The 20,493-nt window shown below is 40.4% G+C and overlaps 1 protein-coding gene and 1 pseudogene across 1 annotated transcript in view; one reads left to right on the forward strand and one right to left on the reverse strand.

Annotated features, from left to right (window-relative positions):
- The window catches only part of CCKAR (cholecystokinin A receptor), a 267,546-nt gene that overhangs the window by 56,610 nt on the left and 190,443 nt on the right, over nucleotides 1-20,493 (reverse strand). Inside the window, exon 3 of the mRNA XM_073574711.1 lies at nucleotides 6,606-6,867. Coding sequence (XP_073430812.1) covers nucleotides 6,606-6,867 — 262 coding nt within the window. The remainder of the gene's footprint in view (nucleotides 1-6,605; nucleotides 6,868-20,493) is intronic.
- LOC141088624 (polymerase delta-interacting protein 3 pseudogene) lies at nucleotides 13,133-14,461 on the forward strand (annotated as a pseudogene).

A 20,493-nucleotide genomic window follows, 5' to 3' on the forward strand; every position in this document is an offset into this window, starting at 1 on the left:
TTCATTATTGCTTTAAATTTATTCTAATTTAGTCTTGTGTTTGCCGCTTGTGTTTTTTCTTCTGCTATATTCATCTTTTCACTTGTGCCTTTTTCTCAAGTAATATCTTTATGTGTCCGTCTGTGGTTTGTTTTCTTTTCATTTTTTTAGTTCACCATTGTTGGTGGGGCTTACGCTTTCGAGATGCTTTCACGTGATTCATCATTTGGGACTTTTTGAAAAGTCTCCCCATTAAGTGATTTTATGTGCACCATGATTTTTTTTAATGCAATTTTGAGACATTTTATGGAAAATGCAATTTTTTGTGCTAAGAAGCAGAAAAAGATTAAAAGACAATAAGGGCATTTTTTGGCTTTGCATAAAATTCATGGACAGCGTGCACCATTGTGAAGAATTTGGTGCAAAAAATGGCAACGAATACCACAAGACACAAAAATATAAGTGACTTAAAAACCATGTCAATGATAAATCCACTATGTAGTCTTTGGAAAATGAATGAGAAAAAGAAAACTTCAAAAACTTTTTCACCTTTCTGACCGGGCCAATTTTTACAATTCTGACCACTGTCAGTTTATGAGGTTATAACTCTGGAAGGCTTTAACTGATACCGCTGATTCTGAGATTGTTTTTTTCATGACATATTTTACTTCATGTTAGTGGTAAAATTTCTTCGATATGACTTGCGTTTATTTATGAAAAAAACGGAAATATGGTGAAAATTTTTAAAACTTAGCAATGTTCAAACTTTTAATTTTTATGCCCTTAAATCAGATATGTCACACAAAATACTTAATAAGTAACATTTCCCACATGTCTACTTTACATCAGCACAATTTTGGAAACAAATTTTTTTTGTTAGGAAGTTATAAGGGTTAAAAGTTGACCAGCGATTTCTCATTTTTACAACAAAATTTACAAAACCATTTTTTTAGGGACCACCTCACATTTGAAGTCACTTTGAGGGGTCTATATGATAGAAAATACCCAAAAGTGACACTATTCTAAAAACTGCACCCCTCAAGGTGCTCAAAACCACATTCAAGAAGTTTATTAACCCTTTACATGCTTCACAGGAACTGAAGCAATGTGGAAGGAAATAATTAACATTTAACTTTTTTTTATAAACATTTTAATTCAGAACCAATTTTTTTATTTTCACAAGTGTAAAAAGAGAAAATGAACCACAAAATTTATTGTGCAATTTCTCCTGAATACACCGATACCCCATATGTGGGGGTAAACCACTGTTTGGAATGGAGGAGCACCGTTTGACTTTTTCAATGCGGAATTGGCTGGAATTGAGATTGGACACCATGTCACATTTGGAGAGCCCCTGACGAGCCTAAACAGTGGAAACCCCCCAACTAGTGACAACATTTTGGAAACTAGACCCCTTAAGGAACTTATCTAGATGTGTGGTGAGCACTTTGAACCTGTAAGTGCTTCACAGAAGTTTATAACGTAGAGCCGTGAAAATAAAAAAATAATATTTTTTCCACAAAAATGATCTTTTCACACCCAAATTTTTACTTTCACAAGGGTAACAGAAGAAATTGGACCACAAAAGTTGTTGTGCAATTTGTCCTGAGTATGCTGATATTCCATATGTGGGGGGAACCACTGTTTGGGCACATGGCAGAGCTTGGAAGGGAAGGAGTGCTGTTTTGGAATGCAGACTTTGATGGAATGGTCTGCGGGCGTCATGTTGCGTTTACAGAGCCCCCCAATGTGCCTAAACAGTAGAAACTCCCCATAAGTGACCCCATTTTGGAAACTAGACCCCCCCAAGGAACTTATCTAGATGTGTTGTGATGAACTTTGAATCCCCCAGAGTTTTACTAAAGTTTATAACGCAGAGCCATGAAAATAAAAAAATCATTTTTTCCACAAAAATGATTTTTTTGGCCCACAATTTTTAAATTTCCCTAGGGTAAAAGGAGAAATTAGACCCCAAAAGTTGTTGTGCAATTTGTCCTGAGTACCCTGGTACTTCATATGTGGGGGTAAACCACTGTTTGGGCACACATCCGGGCTCGAAAGGGAAGGAGCGCTGTTTTGGAGTGCAGACTTTGATGGAATGGTCTGCGGGTGTCATGTTGCGTTTGCAGAGCCCTTGATGTGCCAAAACAGTAGAAACCCCCCACATATGACTCCATTTTGGCAACTAGACCCCCCAAGGAGCTTATCCAGATGTGTGGTGAGAACTTTGAACACCTAAGTGCTTCACAGAAGTTTATAACGCAGAGAAGTGAAAATAAAATCTTTTTTTTCCACAAAAATTATTTCTTAGCCCCCAATTTTTTATTTTCCCAAGGGTAACAGGAGAAATTAGACCCCCCAAAGTTGGTGTGCAATTTGTCCTGAGTACGCTGATGCCCCAAATGTTGGGGTAAACAACTGTTTGGGCACACGTCGTGGCTCAGAAGGGAGCACCATTTGACTTTTTGAACGCAAAATTGGCTGGAATCAATGGTGGCGCCATGTCGTGTTTGGCGACCCCCTGATGTGCCTAAACAGTGGAAATCCCTAAATTCTAACTCCAGCCTTAACCCCAACACACCCCTAACCCTAATCCCAACCCTAACCTTAACTCTAACCACAAACCCAACCCCAACACACTCCTAACCCTAATCCCAACCCTAACCATTACCATAACCACAACCCTAACCCCAACCCTAACCATAAACCTAACCACAACCCTAACCCCAACACATCCCTAACCCTAATCCCAACCATAACCCTAACCACAACCCTAACCCTAATCCCAACCCTAACCCTAGCCACAACCCTAACCCTAATCCCAACCCTAACCATAACCCTAACCACAAACATAACAGCAACACACCCCTATCCCTAATTGCAACCCTAATCCTAACTCTAATTCCAACCCTAACCCTAATTTCAACCCTAACCCACTTTAGCCAAACTCTAACCTTAATGGGAAAATGAAAATAAATATATTTTCTTTATTTCATTATCTTTCCCTAACTAAGGGGGTGATAAAGGGGGGGAGTTATTTACTATTTTTTTTATTTTGATCACTGTGATAGGGTCTAACACAGTGACCAAAATGAACCAATAGGAAAAATCTTCCTATTGTTGCCGGGTGCCGGTGGGCAGATCTCGGTGGGCACACTACACATGCGCCCGCCATTGTCTTCCTGGAAGAAGATGGCGGCGCCCATGGGGGTAAGCATGAGGGCCAAGGAGCACCGGGAAGTACCGGGAGGGGGGGATCAGGGACTCTATTTCTCTCTCCTCTGATGAGAGAAATTAAATGGCACATCTGACTTTTTTTTTGCGGTCACCATTATGCGGTTAATAATGGCGATCGTAAAACCGGGGTTGGTAAAAACCGACCCGAATCATGTTTTCTGGGGTCTCGGCTACCCCCGGCAGCCGAGACCCTGGAGAAAATCTGACTCTGAGGGGCACTATACACTTTTTCCACACTTTTTTAAGTACCCTTAACGACTGCTTTTAAAAGGCGTATCGGCGGTTGTTAAGGGGTTAAATCAGAGTCATTTTGCACAAAATAGGTCATTTTGCACAAAATAGGTAATAACGACGGTAACATTTCTCACATGTCTACTTTACATCAGCACAATTTTTGAGACAACATTTTTTTGGTTAGGAAGTTATAAGGGTTAAAAGTTGACCAGCGATTACTCATTTTTACAAGAAAATTTGCAAAAAACATTTTTTTAGGGACCACCTGAAGTGACTATATGAAAGAAAATACCCAAAAGTGGCACCATTCTAAAAACTGCACCCCTCAAGGTACTCAAAACCACATTCGAGAAGATTATCAACCCTTTTCGAATTTTTCGAATGTGGAAGGAAAAAAATAAACATTTACCATATTTTTAGGATTATAAAACACACTTTTTCCCCAAAATTTTTGGGGAAAATGGAGGTGCATCTTATAATGCATACATACTTTACCAGTACAGTTGCTGCAGACCGCAGGCTAGGATGAGGGGGTGTCCAGAGGTGCTGTGGGTGCCCGGCGGTGCTACGGGGTTGTCCGACGCTGCAGGGGTGTCTAGTGGTGCTGCCCAGTGCTGAAATCTCATTTCCCAAGATCTTGGCGCCGAGATCTCCATCTGCACATGTGCCATCCCCAGCAGCCATTTTCCCGGACTCCACTGCACAGGAAACCATGCAACAGCCGGTGCTCTGGCCTTTTTACAAAATGTCGGCAGAGCCCCGGCAGCACTGGAGGCACCCACAGCAGCACCACCAGACACCCCTGTAGCACTGCCGGGCACTCACAGCAACAGACACACCCGCAGCAGCAGCGGGCAGCAGCGCCAGACACCAGCAGCAGTGCTGGACACTGCAGCAGCACCAGATACCCGCAGTGGCACACCGCACATTGGAGCGCCCCCTCATCCCAGCCTGCGGCCTGCAGCATCACCCCACTCCTGCCTCCTCTAGCTTAAATATTTATGGTTACAATCACTAACAACTAACTGTCACTCTGAGTGGCCACAACCATAGATATCTAAGTTACTGCAATGCCCTACACATGGGGTAAGTGTGAGGATCTGAGGCTGTGGCTTATATAAATCACCTAGGCAGGTTAACAATGCAACTATTTTTATTCCATACATCCATAATTGTACAAAAAATCCAGATAGATGACGAACATACAATATCTTCAGTCCACAAGTTCCCAATCTGAGATCAGTAGTTCCACTGGCCCTGTACCAGGCGATACCCACTGTACGTGTAAAGTGTACAGTCACAGCCTCTGTTCCTCTGGATATCATGACCATAGCTCATGGATATCCCTCCAGCCAACAATCAATCTCCAAAACTCCATTGATCATCTATCCATCCCAGCTTGGATCCTCTTTCATTGAAGTTCCTCCAACAACTGCCTGATTCAACCCATGTGCCTTTTTCTCCCTCCCCCTTAAACAATTTTCTTTAGCTCACAGAATGAAGCATATTCCATCACAATGGACTGTACATGAGACCCCCTGTGGTAATGGTTCCCCTGGGTCTACACTATCTCCATCCACACAATGGACCTAGGGATGGTAGAATAATGGATTGATAGGATGATTGCTTTACATTTACCTTTAGCAATCTACCGTCTGGCCTTAGGTATACATAAGATCTAGCCTGCTCGTCTTCCTCAGCTTACTGTCAATGAATGGAAACATTGATTCCTGAAGATGAACACACTAGCAAGCAAATTACTAATAAAACACAGCAAGAAAATATCTAATAAAACACAACAATATAATCTCGTAGAGCTGTGGACTCCACTCTACGTCCATTTGTCCTATAGTCTTCAGTAAGCGGCCATATCCTCACAGTTAGCAACATAGCTAATCAGAAAAACTATGTACACTACATTTCTAATTGGAGGTATTTGCTAAAATTAATATTATTACACCTGCTACATATTGGAATAGGATCTGGGAGATGGGAATACCCCTTTTATCTACATTACAGAAATGATTAGATAAGCAAACACTTCTCTACTTTCGGTCAATGCTCCTGGCTCACTACCATGCACACATACCACATCCCATGGACACATACAACTTCCTGTCTGGATTACTACTAGACATCATGATAGGCAGAAGTCTTTTGACAGGTATTTCTGAACATTTCTTACTCGGCGGCATCAACAACATGTGAGATACAGTATTTCTTTCAGGGGAGTTAAGAAGGAAAGCATCAGGAGATTAATGCTGTCCGAAACACTGTATGCTGTGGCATTTAGAAGAAAACCTAGACCCTGATTCATCAAGTCCGTGCAAACTTTTGTGACTTTTTGTGATTCCACGCCAGTTTTGCCAAACTTTGCCAAAAATGATGGGAAGAGGCGTGATGCCACAGCTTGTTTAATTCAACACATACCAGAAATCTTACTCCAAGTCACTGCCTGGAGTGAGGTTGTTAGCAGGGCACACGCCACTTGCTAGACACTTCTAATCCAATAAGAGGCGCTTTCTTCCTAATGAACCAGGTGCCTCTGACTGGTACTTGCATCCTTATTTGGAACAGCATGAACAAGGTTGTCCTTGATGAATCAGGGCTATTGTTTGCAAAATGAGCAAGACAAGCAGAAGAAGAGTCTAAACACATGAAGAAGAGTCCCTCTGGCTAAGCTTGATTGATTGGTCTCTCCTGTATTTGTGAAGAGAAGGAGGCCTGTCAATAAAACTGAGTCAAGCAAGAAGAAACTGAAACAACTGGTGGGTCTCCAAGTAAACCTTGCCAGGATCATTTTTCAAACTGCGTTTTTTCTGTAAGTATGCAAATTCAGAGTAGTCTGAATGTTGTTGTTTCGCAGTCATGTTTCACTGTTATCCCAGTTTTGTGTTTTCCAGATTTCTTTTACAAATCTTACACAAGAGATTTCCATTGTTTTTGGTCCTATATATTGTTAGAACTAGTATAAATATCAGTAAGTAAAAGATAATAAGAGTGATCTTGACCAAGAGGATTTAACAGCATCTTCTTCACTCCTGGAAGTTCTTTACTTGTTTTTAAGGAATGTATCACATATCCATTTTTCTAACCAGTTTTCATTTTATTTTTGAGTTCAGTGATAATCAAGAAAAAAAAGAACATGTTCTTACCATGCTTGTTGGGTGAGGTCATTGGGCCACTCCAGGCGACACATATGTCCAGTTGTATTGTCATATTTCGGAAACGGCACCATTGTGCTATAAATTGGGTACGGTGACATGATGGTAAATGAAAGGAACCACGTAACCGCAATCACCTTCAGGGCATGTGACTTTGTCTGCCATACTCTTGACTGAAGGGGCTTGCAAATTGCACTATATCTCTCCAGAGATATGGCAACCAGATTAAATGTTGACACGCTTACGGAGATGCCTATCCAAGGAAACAAGAACGCAAATTGTTATCTCCTGCATAAAAAAAATAAATTAGGAGGTTGTGGAACATGCATCTTACATTAACCTCACATAACCCTATTAGTAATTGGAAGCTGATATGATCCGATGTGATTTGTGAGGCTGAATAATAGGAGTGAATCTCTTATCCGCTTAGTCAGACAAGTGCATAATATAAATTATAAATATGTATGAGACTGTGTGTTACATTCAACGTAAGCGACATCGGGAAATGGAAATTAAAATCTACGTACTTTTTGTTGTTCTTTTAATTACTACGTTGCTTCTAAATGACAATGTCTTACCAGGTTTTCCTTCTCCCAGGAATATTCACTTCCCTAGCCATGAATCTCAATACTTTGGCCAAAGTAGAGTAATTTAGTAGCAACTCCCAAGTGCATCCATCCCCGCTTAGATAGACCACAGAGGGCAGCTAAGTAAAATGTACATACATTTACAGAAGAGACATTAAGGTTTACACATTTCCAAACTGCTTAAAAGACATGACTAGAGATGAGCAGATCTGACGAGATTCAAATTTGCCAAATCACATGGATTTTCCAGGGAAATTCGAATTGTAGCAAATTTATTTTCCTCAATTTGAATGTTCCTTGTTTCAATCTGAGGTTTGAAGAAACCCAAGAGCAAAATAAATGTAAAACGTAGAAAAAAAAATGAAAACAACTAATACTGACCTCAACGCTCACCACCATTTCTCACAATCCCCCACAGTCCTCAGCGTTTCTTCTTACTAAGCTAAAACCCTGAGTATCTTCATACCAGGCAGGCAACTGGTCCAGGCTGCACGTTTTCAGGGAAATCCCAGGCTTAGTCCTGGTCAGAAGTCTGAAACTAAAGTGTGCGTCGTAAGGTTGCTTCGCATGTCACGACGTCCCAACATCATCCAATATTACAACATGCATACGCAGAGACGTCTTGGGCCTTGTTGCCAGGAGTCCAATCCTAGCATGAAGATGCCCAGTGTTTCAGTGTGCCATGGTGGCAAGAAGAGGCATCATGGACCATATCAGGGAAGAGAGCAGCAATGGAGGCTGTGAGGTATTATTAATTTATTTTCTTTTAACCTTTTGTTAAACCGCTAAGTGTCAGCAAAATGGTGGCCGGCCAGATAGCATTTTGCTGAATTTACAAAAAAAAAATCTGTATTCTGCATAATATGGATTTTGTTAAATTTGAGTAGAATTCAATTCCACTCAAATTAATTTTCCCAACTCTAATTATTACTATTAACACAAATGTAATGTTAATTCAGACATGATCGATAACATGATTTTTGTGTTGATAGTAGCGATGTGCGAGCACTAAAATGCTTGGGTGCTCGTTGCTCGGGTCGAGCAGATTGGAATGCTCGGGTGCTCGACCCGAGCTACGAGCCCAATGTAAGTTTATGGGAAAACCGAGCATTTTTGCCGCTGCCCCTCCCCCGGGGGTCCTTTTAGGGTCTAAAAGCATCAGAAAACGATGGGAACAATGCTCAAATGACATGGGAACATCATGGGGAATATCCCGGAAGCATTTCTGACTCCCATGTCACAGCTGTGAACAATGTTGTCAGAGTTTTACGCCACTTTTACAGGCGCACAATAAAACATACAAAAACAAAACCAAAATGGATTTTCCTGGGGAAATATGATAAGGAACATCCTTTCCAGGGTAATGATTTCTAAGTAAGGCAAAATAAATAACCCAAAACAAAAATGTTCCACCACTACTGGGGCTATGTTAGCACGTAGCGTTTTTGCTGCTTTTTTTTTAATCTTCGGCATTGCTTTCAACCAAGAGAAATGCATTCACTGGGAAATGTCATTTTAACAATTTACAACCTTATCTGGCCATGTGGTGTGTGACACATCATCAGACACATCCTGTTTCATTTATGAAAGAGGGACTCTGAAAGTCACAAAGCCTATTTTTATAGGGCCAGCAGTTGGCCCTCAGTTTTCTTAGAAAGCCATCAGCTGGCTATGCTTTGTTGTTCCCATTATTAAACAGTGGGTCACTATACTGCTGTTGAGTGGCAGGGCTGCGCAAAATTTGGATGCACCCCAATAATCAATTTAACAGATGTCCTGGATGGCCACATGAAACCAAAGTTCCCATTATTAGTCATTTGGTACTCCCATAATGTTTGCTCATGAAGTGAATGCAAGGCCTGTTCCAAATTTGAACACACTCCAATAACCCATTGAACAGATGTCCTGGATGGCCACATAAAACTAAAGTTCCCATTATTCATTTCATAGAATCATAGAATTGTAGAGTTGGAAGGGACCTCCTGGGCCATCTGGTCCAACCCCCTGCTCAAAGCAGGATTTGCTAAATCATCCCAGTCAGTTGTCTGTCCAGCCTCTGTTTGAAGACTTCCATTGAAGGAGAACTCACCACTTCTCATGGCAGCTTGTTCCACTCATTGATCACTCTAACTGTCAAAAAGTTTTTTCTAAAATCTAATCTGTGTCTCCTCCCATTCAGTTTCATCCCATTGCTTCTAGTCTTTCCTTGTGCAAATGAGAATAACGTTGATCCTTCTACAATGTGACAGCCCTTTAGATATTTGTAGACAGCTATTAAGTCTCCTCTCAGTCATCTCTTTTACAAACTAAACAATCCCAAGTCCTCCCATACTGTTTGCCTATGCATTGAATGCAAGGCCTGCCCTGCAACAAAGTTACACGTCCCCCAATGAGCCTTTGAACAAAAGTCTTGAATGGCCACATGAAAACAAAGTTCCCATTACATTGTGTTACCAAGGTTTTGTTCCTTGGACAATTTTGAGTGTTCCTGATAGATTTTGTCATGCTGATTTCAGAAATGACTTCAGATTTTTCCTATCACGTAAGGTTTTTGAGAAATGATACGAAACATTATAATATTCTGTTATAATTCTAAAAACTCAAACTTTTTCTGAAACAGTATATTCTGAATTTTCCACTGAAATAACATAAATCGCTGATCTACACATATGCAAGCACTTATTGTGAGAATTCCGCTCAGGAGCAGTGAATCATTCGGTTGACCGTGTACGGAGCATACCACATCTCCTGGGCAGGGGAGGAATCAAAAGACAATACTGACATACTTAGAGCATGACTGAATGGATCACTACCTTTAATGCCATTCGCTGTCCCAATGATAGGGAGAGAGCAGAGAGATCATGTAACAGATTGCTACTTCTGCCTTACAAATGTAACAGGATATTCAGCAAAGAACAAGAAATCAATAGAATATCCTAATCTTCCTTCAGCCATAAGACCAGTGCCACACATTGAAAGCCTTCGTGTTCCAAAGCCGTCCAAAGTATGGACAATGGAGGACGTCGAAGATGAACTAACAATGTCAGTAGAAAATGAAACTGCTGCAGACCCAGACTTTGAACCCTATACATCTAATCCACATCTGTTCAGTCAAGTTGATCTGAGTGACTTGGTCAGAAATTTGAAATTGTCAAAGAGGCAGGCAGAATTATTGGGATCAAGGGTACAAGAACAGAATCTCTTATTACCAGGAACAAGACTTTCTGTTTTTCACAGTCATCAAGAAGACCTTAATCAATTTTTCAACTATGTCAACAGCTTAGCCTTCTGCAAAAACGTCTTGGGGTTGTTTGGTGCTCTTGGATGCGAACATGACCAGAAGGAATGGCGACTGTTCATTGACTCGTCAGTTTTAAGTCTGAAGGCTGTTTTACTACACAACAGAAATATCTATCCTTCTATACCTATTGGACATGCCATACACATGAAAGAAAAGTATGAGAATATGGAGTTACTGTTAACCCACATTAATTATAGAAATTATAACTGGAACATATGTGGTGATCTAAAAGTTGTTGCACTTCTTCTTGGACTGCAGCTTGGATATACCAAGTATTGTTGTTTTATTTGTGAGTGGGAAAGTCGTGGAGGAGAAATGCACTATTACAGAAAGGACTGGCCACTCCGTGAAAACCTGGTTGCTGGAAAGAAGAATGTTAAACATAATCCTCTCATTGATCCAGCAAATATATTTCTCCCTCCTTTGCATATTAAAATTGGGCTTATGAAGAATTTTGTCAAAGCAATGAACAAAAAATAGGAAGCCTCCTCTTACTTGCGACAGAAATTTCCAAGAATAAGTGATGCACTGATTAAAGAAGGTATTTTTATTGGCCCACAGATCAGAGATATAATGAATGACAGTAGCTTTGATAGTCTTTTGCAAGGTGCTGAACAAGTGGCATGGAGAGCCTTTAAAGATGTGACCTTGGCAACAGCAGGGCACCAAACTTTGAACAACTCATGGACAACATACTCACAGCATATCATTTGATGAAATGCAATATGTCACTAAAAATGCATTTTCTACATTCTCACTTCGACTTTTTTCCAGCCAACCTTGGTGCCGTTAACGATGAACACGGTGAAAGATTTCACCAAGACATTGCGCTGATGGAGAAAAAGTACCAGGAAAAGTGGAGTATGTCAATGCTGACACGGATAGTAAACGAAAGTCATCTGCAAAACACTCTTGAACAATTGCTTTTGCTACTGACATTGATGCACATGTATGTAGTGTCTTGGATGTCATAATGTAGCCTATAAACTGTTGTTTCTTAACCCCTTACTGCCAGCTGACAGAAGAGTACGTCAGCTGGCAGTATCCCCCAATCTGAGGTGGGCTCCGGCGGTGAGCCCACCTCAAAGCCGCGACATGTCAGCTGTTTTAAACAGCTGACATGTGCCCGCAATAGGCATGAGCGGAATCTCAATCCGCCCACACCTATTAAGCAGTTAAATGCCGCTGTCAAACTCTGACAGCAGGCATTTAAATGCACTTCCGGAAGCTGGTCCGGAAAAACGCACAGCGACGACCCCCGTCACGTGATTGGGGGTCATCGCTGCAGTGCCATCACAACCAGAGGTCTCCTCGAGACGTCAATGGTTGTTGATGGCAGATTGCTATGAGCGCCACCCAGTAATCGGCCCTCATAGCAAGCCTGTAATTCTGCTGCATAGAGATAATCTGAGCATCACGTCTGTGTAGCAGAGGCGATCGCGCTATGGCAGCTTCTAGCTATTAAAGCATGCCAAAAGTAAAAAAAAGTGTTTCAAAATGTAAAAAAAATATAAAAAACATAAAGTTCAAATCACTTCCCTTTCGCCCCAGTCAAAATAAAATAATAATAATAAAAAAAATCAAACCTACACATATTTGGTATCGCCGCATTCAGAATCGCCCGATCTATCAATAAAAAAAGAACTAACCTGATTGCTAAATGGCGCAGCTATAAAAAAAATCAAAACGCCAGAATTACTTTTTTTGGTCACCGCAACATTGCATTAAAATGCAATAATGGGCAATGAAAAGAACATATCTGCACAAAAGTGGTATCATTGAAAATGTCAGCTCGGCATGCAAAAAATAAGCCCCCAACCAACCCCAGATCACAAAAAATGGAGACGCTACGGGTCTCGGAAAAATGCGCAACTTTTTTTTTGCAAACTTTGGAATTTTTCTTCACCACTTAGATAAAAGAGAACCTAGACATGTTATTATGACCTGGAGAATCATAATGGCAGGTCAGTTTTAGCATTTAGTGAACCTAGCAAAAAAGCCAAGCAAAAAACATGTGTGGGATTGCACTTTTTTTTTGCAATTTCTCAGCACTTGGAATCTTTTTTCCCTATTTCGAGCACACGACATGGTAAAATCAATGGAGTCGTTCAAAAGTACAACTTGTCCTGAAAAAAATAAGCAAAAAACAAAAACGAAAAAAGCTCCAGTCATGAAGGGGCTGAAAACCTTACGAGATACAGACTTTTGGAGCACATATTTATGTTCAGCATATCAAAATCTATAAGATACAATAAAATTTTCTCAGAGGACAAGAACTTCCCTGAAATTTGTTGCGCAGTGTTATTAGTCATTTCATACTCCCATAAATTTTGCCCATGAAGTGAATACAAGACCTGCCCCAAATTTGCATGCACCCCAATCCCCCTTGGAATAAATGTGGGCAATAGCCTTTGAAAAATGTTTTCCTAGTTTAAAGGAGCGGGTCTCCTATATTTGTAATGACCATGCAGTAAGTGTTTGGCTGACAAACATTTCCCTCGGGGGGGGATACACATCAACATACTGCGTAAACATTTTTTTATTTTACAGTTATCATTCACTCTCTTGAAAACAATAATGCGGTTTCCTTCACAGTTCTTGCTGGGAGGGTGCAGCTTTGTAGCAGAAATATGGCCGACGTGTTGTTGGATGAAGTGATCTGGAAAAGGGACATGGTGGCGGCGAGAATGGGAACGTCCATGATTAATAACAGGGGGCTATGGGAGGTCAGAGATCCAGGATCCAGCCTACAATGATTAGTCATTTACCCACCACCAATTACCACAATGCGATTGATGCCCATCAGAAGATAGGTTTAACAGATACAAGTCTGAAGCTAGGCATAAATCGATGCCCATGAGAAATTGTTTGCAAAAGACAAACATTTCCGTATTAAGGGTAAAGTGCAAGATGCTAGTGAGATGCTGAATTCTAGAAAGCAGCAGATCAGTGTTGGAGGAAAACCAACTAAACTGATGGATGCTCGTGAAAAACAAAGTTTTAAGAGGAGTGCACCTGCTGTAACTATCAACTCACCAGTGGCACAGGGCTGTTCATCTTCACCCATAAATATTACCAAGACCATCTAAATTTCAAAGACAAAAATTATTTCTTCCAGTGTAATGAGCACTGTTAAATGAATGCGAATAAACATAGTTAACAATGAACCTGGGAAACCACAGCTTTCCTCTTTACAAGATATAGACGATGATGGTATTGATGACTTTGAACTTTCTCACATCCATACCAAGAAGATGAAGATCACATCTGCCAACACTGTGCAAAAAAGTCAGGGAATGTCTGGAAATTCATATTCTCTTGGGCAAACTTTACCTCTTGCTAAAGTGGTACAGAATGATGCATACACAGCTTCCATGTCTACACAGCACGAGACTTTACCACCTTTATTGCACATAAAGGCTCTAGCCAATGTGTCACGGACACTTGTCACAAAGGAGAACAGTTCCTCAGTAGGGCTGACTCAAAAAGAGTCGGCCTTTAGCCCTTTAGAAGGCATAAAAATGATCGCTAATAATTTGCATCCAAGAGTCACAGAGGAAGATATCGTGTAGCTTTTCTGTGTATACGGTGCATTGAAGAGTGCCCGCTTGTTGAGTTCCGGAGTTGCAGAGGTTGTGTTTGTAAGAAAGGAAGATGCAGTTGGTGCCTACAAAAACTACAACAGATACCTAAATGGACAACCAATGAAATGCAATCTACATTTGAATGTTAGTGTGATAACATCAGACCAGCCCATACTTCTAAAATTAAGTGACACCCCATCAAAGAAGGAAGGTGAACCTACAAGAAACACAACCTCCTCCTCCAGTGTTGCTTCAAATCCTCCTGCTGAAGTTGATCCTGATACTATCTTAAAAGCACTCTTTAAATCATCAGGATCATCAGCAGTCATCCATCCAAATGCATTTAAGATTAAGCTCTGATGAGACCACCACAAATTGGAGACTGTAATATGAGAGATTCCCAATTCACTTATGGGCCCAGAGACTCCTTAAAAAAATCCTTCATTTTGCTTCTTGGGTGTGGTTTAGCGCTGATCACCACCAAGTGGTTGATGTTTGAAGGAGTCTGGCATCAGATATTGGACAATCAACCCTGTTCCTATCATTAAATCAATAGCATAGGTAAAGGTGAAAAGGAAAATAGTCAGCTCACCAGTCTTCTGCAGGTTTCTCTGATTGAGCAGGCACGGAGCTGCCTTGATCAGAGGCGTGGTTCACAATGAAAAATGGAAGAGGAAAAATATCTCCAGCGTGTAATCCAATAAAATCAATTCTTTTATTCAAGACATATTAAAATGTATGTATCAAAAATAAAAATGAACAAAGGAAAGGAAGGATGGGGTCCCCATAATAAGCGTTTCAACCTCGTGTGGTTTTAGTCATGCTATGAAATGAGATCCCTTGTCCAAACCTTAAATGATTAACTGCACATGACAAAACAGGTGCAGTAATTAAAAATCTTAAGAACACACAATCAAATCCACTAGGACAAGAGAATGACAAAAATACAAATATACATATCATAGAGAAACTATAACTTAAAATGAAATACATTCATTAGAATCATATTATGACAACTTAGGAAAGCGCACTTAAAGGGAATCTGTCACCCTTTTTAGTGATATCATGTAAAGATATCACCCAATTGTGCATCCCCTAAGGATTCTTTTAGGATTTTTTATTCCCCCCGACCCCGCACATTTGATGCTAAAATACCTTTGATATGTTGGTGAAAAGGTATGCAAATCGCTGTGGTCCGGTCCGATGGGCGGTCTATGCCCCGGAAGTCTTCACATGCAGGACACACTTCCGGGGCATAGAAAACGCTGGAAAATACTGGCGCATGTGCAGTACCGCTTATATGCTTCGCCCACAGCCTGAGGCCTCTTTGAATGTGCAAGCGCAGCAAACAATGTTATCTGTAATATTCACAGATGAAGATTACGCTCAGCAAGCCAAGGAGGGGGGGAAAGAAGCCGACTAAGCCATGCCCATCGGACCGGACCGCAGAGATTTTCATACCTCTTCACCAACATAACAAAGGTATTTTTGCATCAAAGTTGCGGGGTCGGGGGGAATAAAAAATCCTAAAAGAATCCTTAGGGGACACACAATTGGGTGATATCTTTACATGATATCACTAAAAAGGGGTGACAGATTCCCTTTAAGGAAAAAAAGGCTTCTACAAGTGTGGGTTAATGAACAACTTCTGATGAAGAAAAAAAAGAGAAAAAAAAAAAGGGGGGGGAATTTTTTTTGTATTCATCATTCAATCATATTGCAAAATAAGGTGTTGTCTTTTATTTAAACCAAAGGGCACTCTTGTATTTAATTTGAAAATCTAAAAGGATTCACGGTTGAGGTCTCTGCATCTATAATCACCTCCTCTGGTGGGCTTATTAACCTTTCCAATACCCATAGCCACAATAGTGCTAGTACTGCCTGCATGAACCATTTTGCAATGGTAAGATACCGCTGAAATATTATGGGCTGTGGAGCTTGTGGCTTCCGAAAGATGTTTTCTAAATCTATTTTTAAAAGGGCCGATCGTACATCCTACATATTGCAATTTGCAGGTCACACATTCTATTAAATAAATTAGACCTTCCGTGTTACAATTCATGTGTGTAGTGATTGGATAAGAAAAACCTGTTGCGGTGGAAGAAAATCTTTTATTTTTTTGTACATACGGTAGTTGCAAGTTTTGCATGGGTGATGTCCACACTTGAAAGTCCTTATACGTTAACCACATGCTATTCCTGTTCTTTTGGGTGCTTGTAAATAAACTAGGATCAAGTATACGTCCTAATGATGGCGCTTTTTTTCGCAACAAAACACAAATGAGAATTATTCACAATTTGAGACAACCTAGCATCACCATGTAACATGGGAACATATTTTTTATAATATCAATGACAGAATCGAATTGTGGGCTAAATTCAGTAACAAAATTGATACTATACAATATCCAAAACATTAATTGAATATTTTGAGGCACTGTAAGGCTGTGTTCACACGTAGCGTTTTTTTTGGCATCTTTGTGGCGATTTTAAACGTACGATTTTGCCATGAAAATGCAACAAAAAAGCATCCCATGCAATCCTATGTGATTCCGCACATGCTGTGCTAATGCTACAGATTTTTCCACGGTGGAATTGCATCGCGGAAAAATACGCAGCATGTTCATTCTTTGTGCACACATAGGAATGCATTGTTCTGCTTACTTTCCGCATGTGGATATGCCCACCATGAGAAAAGTAAGCAGAACATTTGCGGATGGTACCCACGGTCTGGAGGAGAGGAGATTCTCCTTCAGGCTTTGGGTACCATATCCCTGTAAAAAATAGAATTAAAATAAAAAAATCGTGTTATTCTCACCTTCCGGCGTCCCGCGCAGCGTCCCCAGGCCCAGCGATGCTCCCGGCAACTCCCGTACCCAGCGATGCCTTGCGACAATGACCTTTGATGACGTGGCAGTCTCGCGAGACCGCTACGTCATCAAAGGTCATTGTCGCAAGGCATCGCTGAGAACGGGACTTGCCGGGAGCATCGCGATGATCGGGAACGCTGCGTGGGACACCGGAAGGTGAGAAAGACACGATTTTTTATTTTTTTTTATTATTTTTAACATTAGATATTTTTACTATTGATGCCGCATAGGCAGCCTCAAAAGTAAAAAGTTGGTCACACTAGTCAAACACTATGTTTGACTAGTGTGACCAACCTGTCAATCAGTTTTCCAAGCGATGCTACAGATCGCTTGGAAAATGCTAGAATCCTGCAAGCTAATTACGCTTGCAAATCGCTAGTTTTTCCGCGGGAAATAGGCGGGAATTTAAAATGCGGTTTCCTCGCATATTTCCCGCAGAATGGAATTCCGGAATTCCCGCAGAAATTTCAGCGGGAATTCCACACGTGTGCACATAGCCTAAGTGAAGGAAAAATTAAATTAATTGATATTGATATAGTTGATGAAATCAACGATTTCTTCTTGTCCCCCTTCCCATATTGACAACAGGTCATCTATGTAACGGCCAAAAAAATGTATTTTATCGATAAAAGGATTATTTCCGTAAAAAATAAATTTTTCTTCCCAAACAGCTATTGTGATATTTGCAAGGGAGGGCGAACATTTTCCTCCCATGCTCACTCCCTGTTTTTGAAGAAAAAAAGAACCATCAAAGGAAAAATAGTTATGAGTAAGAACCAAACAATCCGCATCTAAAATGAATAATTGAACTTCTACGGACTGTACTTTTGAAGAAAAAATGTGAGACTCGACATTATAGCATGGTGAGGCATGGAAGGGTAAAGACCAACAATATCATGAGTTACCCAAGAATATAAGGGAGACCAAATATATCCATCTAGTGCTGAGATAATCGCTTTAGTACAGTATCTTTGATGTAAACAGGTAAATTTACAACCAAGGGTAGCAGGTAAAAATCAACCCACTCACCCAAATTTTCCATAAGGGACCCAATGCCCGACACAATAGCCCTGAAAGGGGGAGGAAAAACATTTTTGTGCAGTTTAGGTAGTGAGTGATATATAGGAATTACCGGGTTTTTTACAGATAAATAATCAAAAAAGTTTTGTGTGATAGCCCCCATGGATAAACCTTCGTTTATTAACTTATCCAAATCTTTCTTGTATAAATCTGTTGGATCACCCATTAACTTCGTAGTAGAATCAATTAGAACTTTTAGATTTTCAGAATGGTAAAGACCCGCATTTAGAACGACAACTCCACCCCCTTATCCGCCTGTCTGACCATAATATCCCTATTTGCAATAAGATCTTTTATAGCCTGTTTTTCAGGGAGGGTGAGTTTGTCACCAAAATTGTTACTGGTTTTATCAAGCATAAGATCATTTTCAATTAACTCTTGGAAGGTGTCTAAAATAGATGGTCTAGACTGGATTAGATAATAAAACGCGTTAGACATATGAAAATTATCATTAAGTGAACAATCTTTGTGGAGAGATTGTGATTCTAAGGCTGTGTGCACACGTTGCGGATTCTGCTGCGGATCCACAGCAGATTTGGCCTTGTGGATCCGCAGCCGATTCTCCTGCGGTGTACAGTACCATTATATCCTATGCAAAACAAAAAATGATGTGCATATGCTGCGGATTTTCTGCGGATTTGAATCCGCAGCATGTCAATTCTTTTATGCGGATCCGCAGCGTTTTTACACCTGCTCCATTATAGAAATCTGCAGGTGTAAAAATGCAGGGGAACTCCGCACAAAATCTGCAGAAAAATCAGCATGAAATCTGCTCTAAATCCACAGGTCATTTTACCTGCAGATTTAACAAAATCCACGCGGAAAAATCCGCAGCAGAATCCGCAACGTGTACACATACCCTAAATCTCTCAAGGTATTAAAATGCAAAACATCCTGAAAAAGAAAAATTACCAAAAGGGAGCTCATTAGCTGGAAAAAAATCGTTGTTCACTGACACATTGCAACTGTACCTCCACATCCTGCTGTTGAGAGAAATGACACTTAAGGGTTAAATTTCTTGCAAATCTGTTTATATCCAACAATATATTAGGGTGTGTGCACACATTGCGGATTCTGCTGCGGAATTTTCCACGCGGATTTGTCTAAATCCCCAGGTTAAATCCGCAGGTCAAAAGACCTGCGGTTTATCTGCGGATTTTCTGCAGATTAGCCTGCGGTTTTCCCCTGCGGTTTGACACCTGTCATGGAGCAGGTGCCAAACCGCTGCGAAATCCACACAAAGAAGTGACATGCTGCGGATTTAAAACTGCAGCAAATCCGCGCGGAAAATTCCGCACTGTGTGCACTGCGTTTTTCATTTTACATTGCTTTTAATGGTACTGTACAACGCACCAGAAACTGCTGCGGATCCGCAGGGCCAAATCCGCTGCAGAATCCGCAATGTGTGCACACACCATTAAAGATATTTAATTTTTTGACTGGACAAAAACTGAGACCCTTGCTCAGCAAAGTCATTTGCGCTTCAGAGAGAATATATAAGGAAAGATTCCACACTGGGCAAGTCAGTATTTCTTCTTGTTCCTGAGTTGGTAGGATTTTGCGCTTATGTTTCCTCCCACCTCTTCTCTGTCATTTTTTGAGAATGTGCCAGTTCCAGATCTGTTATAGTATGAACCGATGTGCCTAGTGGAGCTGATTGAAGAGTCAGAAAAATTACACTGGGGAACGCAATTTTTTAGGAGTTAGGTCAGACAACTGTTCTTAATTAATTTTTGGATGCTGAATCCAGAAATGATCTCAGTTTTTCTCTATCACGTCAAGTTTTTGAACTATAGGATTTTTGTCTTCTCAAAAATATGTAAACTACTGTACCTAAAAAGTTTTTTTTTTTTTAAAATAGTACAAATATGAACAAAAAATGAAATATAGAAGAAATAGGCATGACAAATATGTTTTTTAACACACTCATGTTTTTTACAAAGGATATATATATACAGTATATGCAAGTATTTAAGGTAAAAATGTACATTTATAGCTTTTTCTGGAGTGTTTAACTTGAGGACAATCACGTTTGATGCTCCAGCATCATATGTACATCACATCTACCCTGGTAACGGTCTTCCATAACCTTCAAATCTTGGTGAAATCGTTCACCTTGCTCATCGCTAACAGCACCAAGATTTTCCGGAAAGTTGGCAAGATGGCAATGCAGAAAATGTAGTTTAATACTCATGTTGCAACCAAGCGCTTTGTAGCTCTCCAATAGTTTCTGAACAATTTCTTTGTAATTACTTGCACGTGTATTTCCAAGAAAGTTCTTGACGACGTCTTTGAATGATAACCAAGCATTCTTCTCAAGATCTGACATAGTCCCGGTGAAATGTTCATCTTTGATGAGCTGTCGAATTTGTGGACCATCAAACACACCAGCCTTGATTTTTTCAATGGACAGTCCAGGAAATGCCAACATGATGTACTTAAAACAGTCGCCGTCAGT

Source organism: Dendrobates tinctorius, unplaced genomic scaffold, assembly GCF_039654945.1.
Source record: "Dendrobates tinctorius isolate UK_male_01 unplaced genomic scaffold, ASM3965494v1 ptg000039l, whole genome shotgun sequence".
Lineage (NCBI taxonomy): Eukaryota > Metazoa > Chordata > Amphibia > Anura > Dendrobatidae > Dendrobates > Dendrobates tinctorius.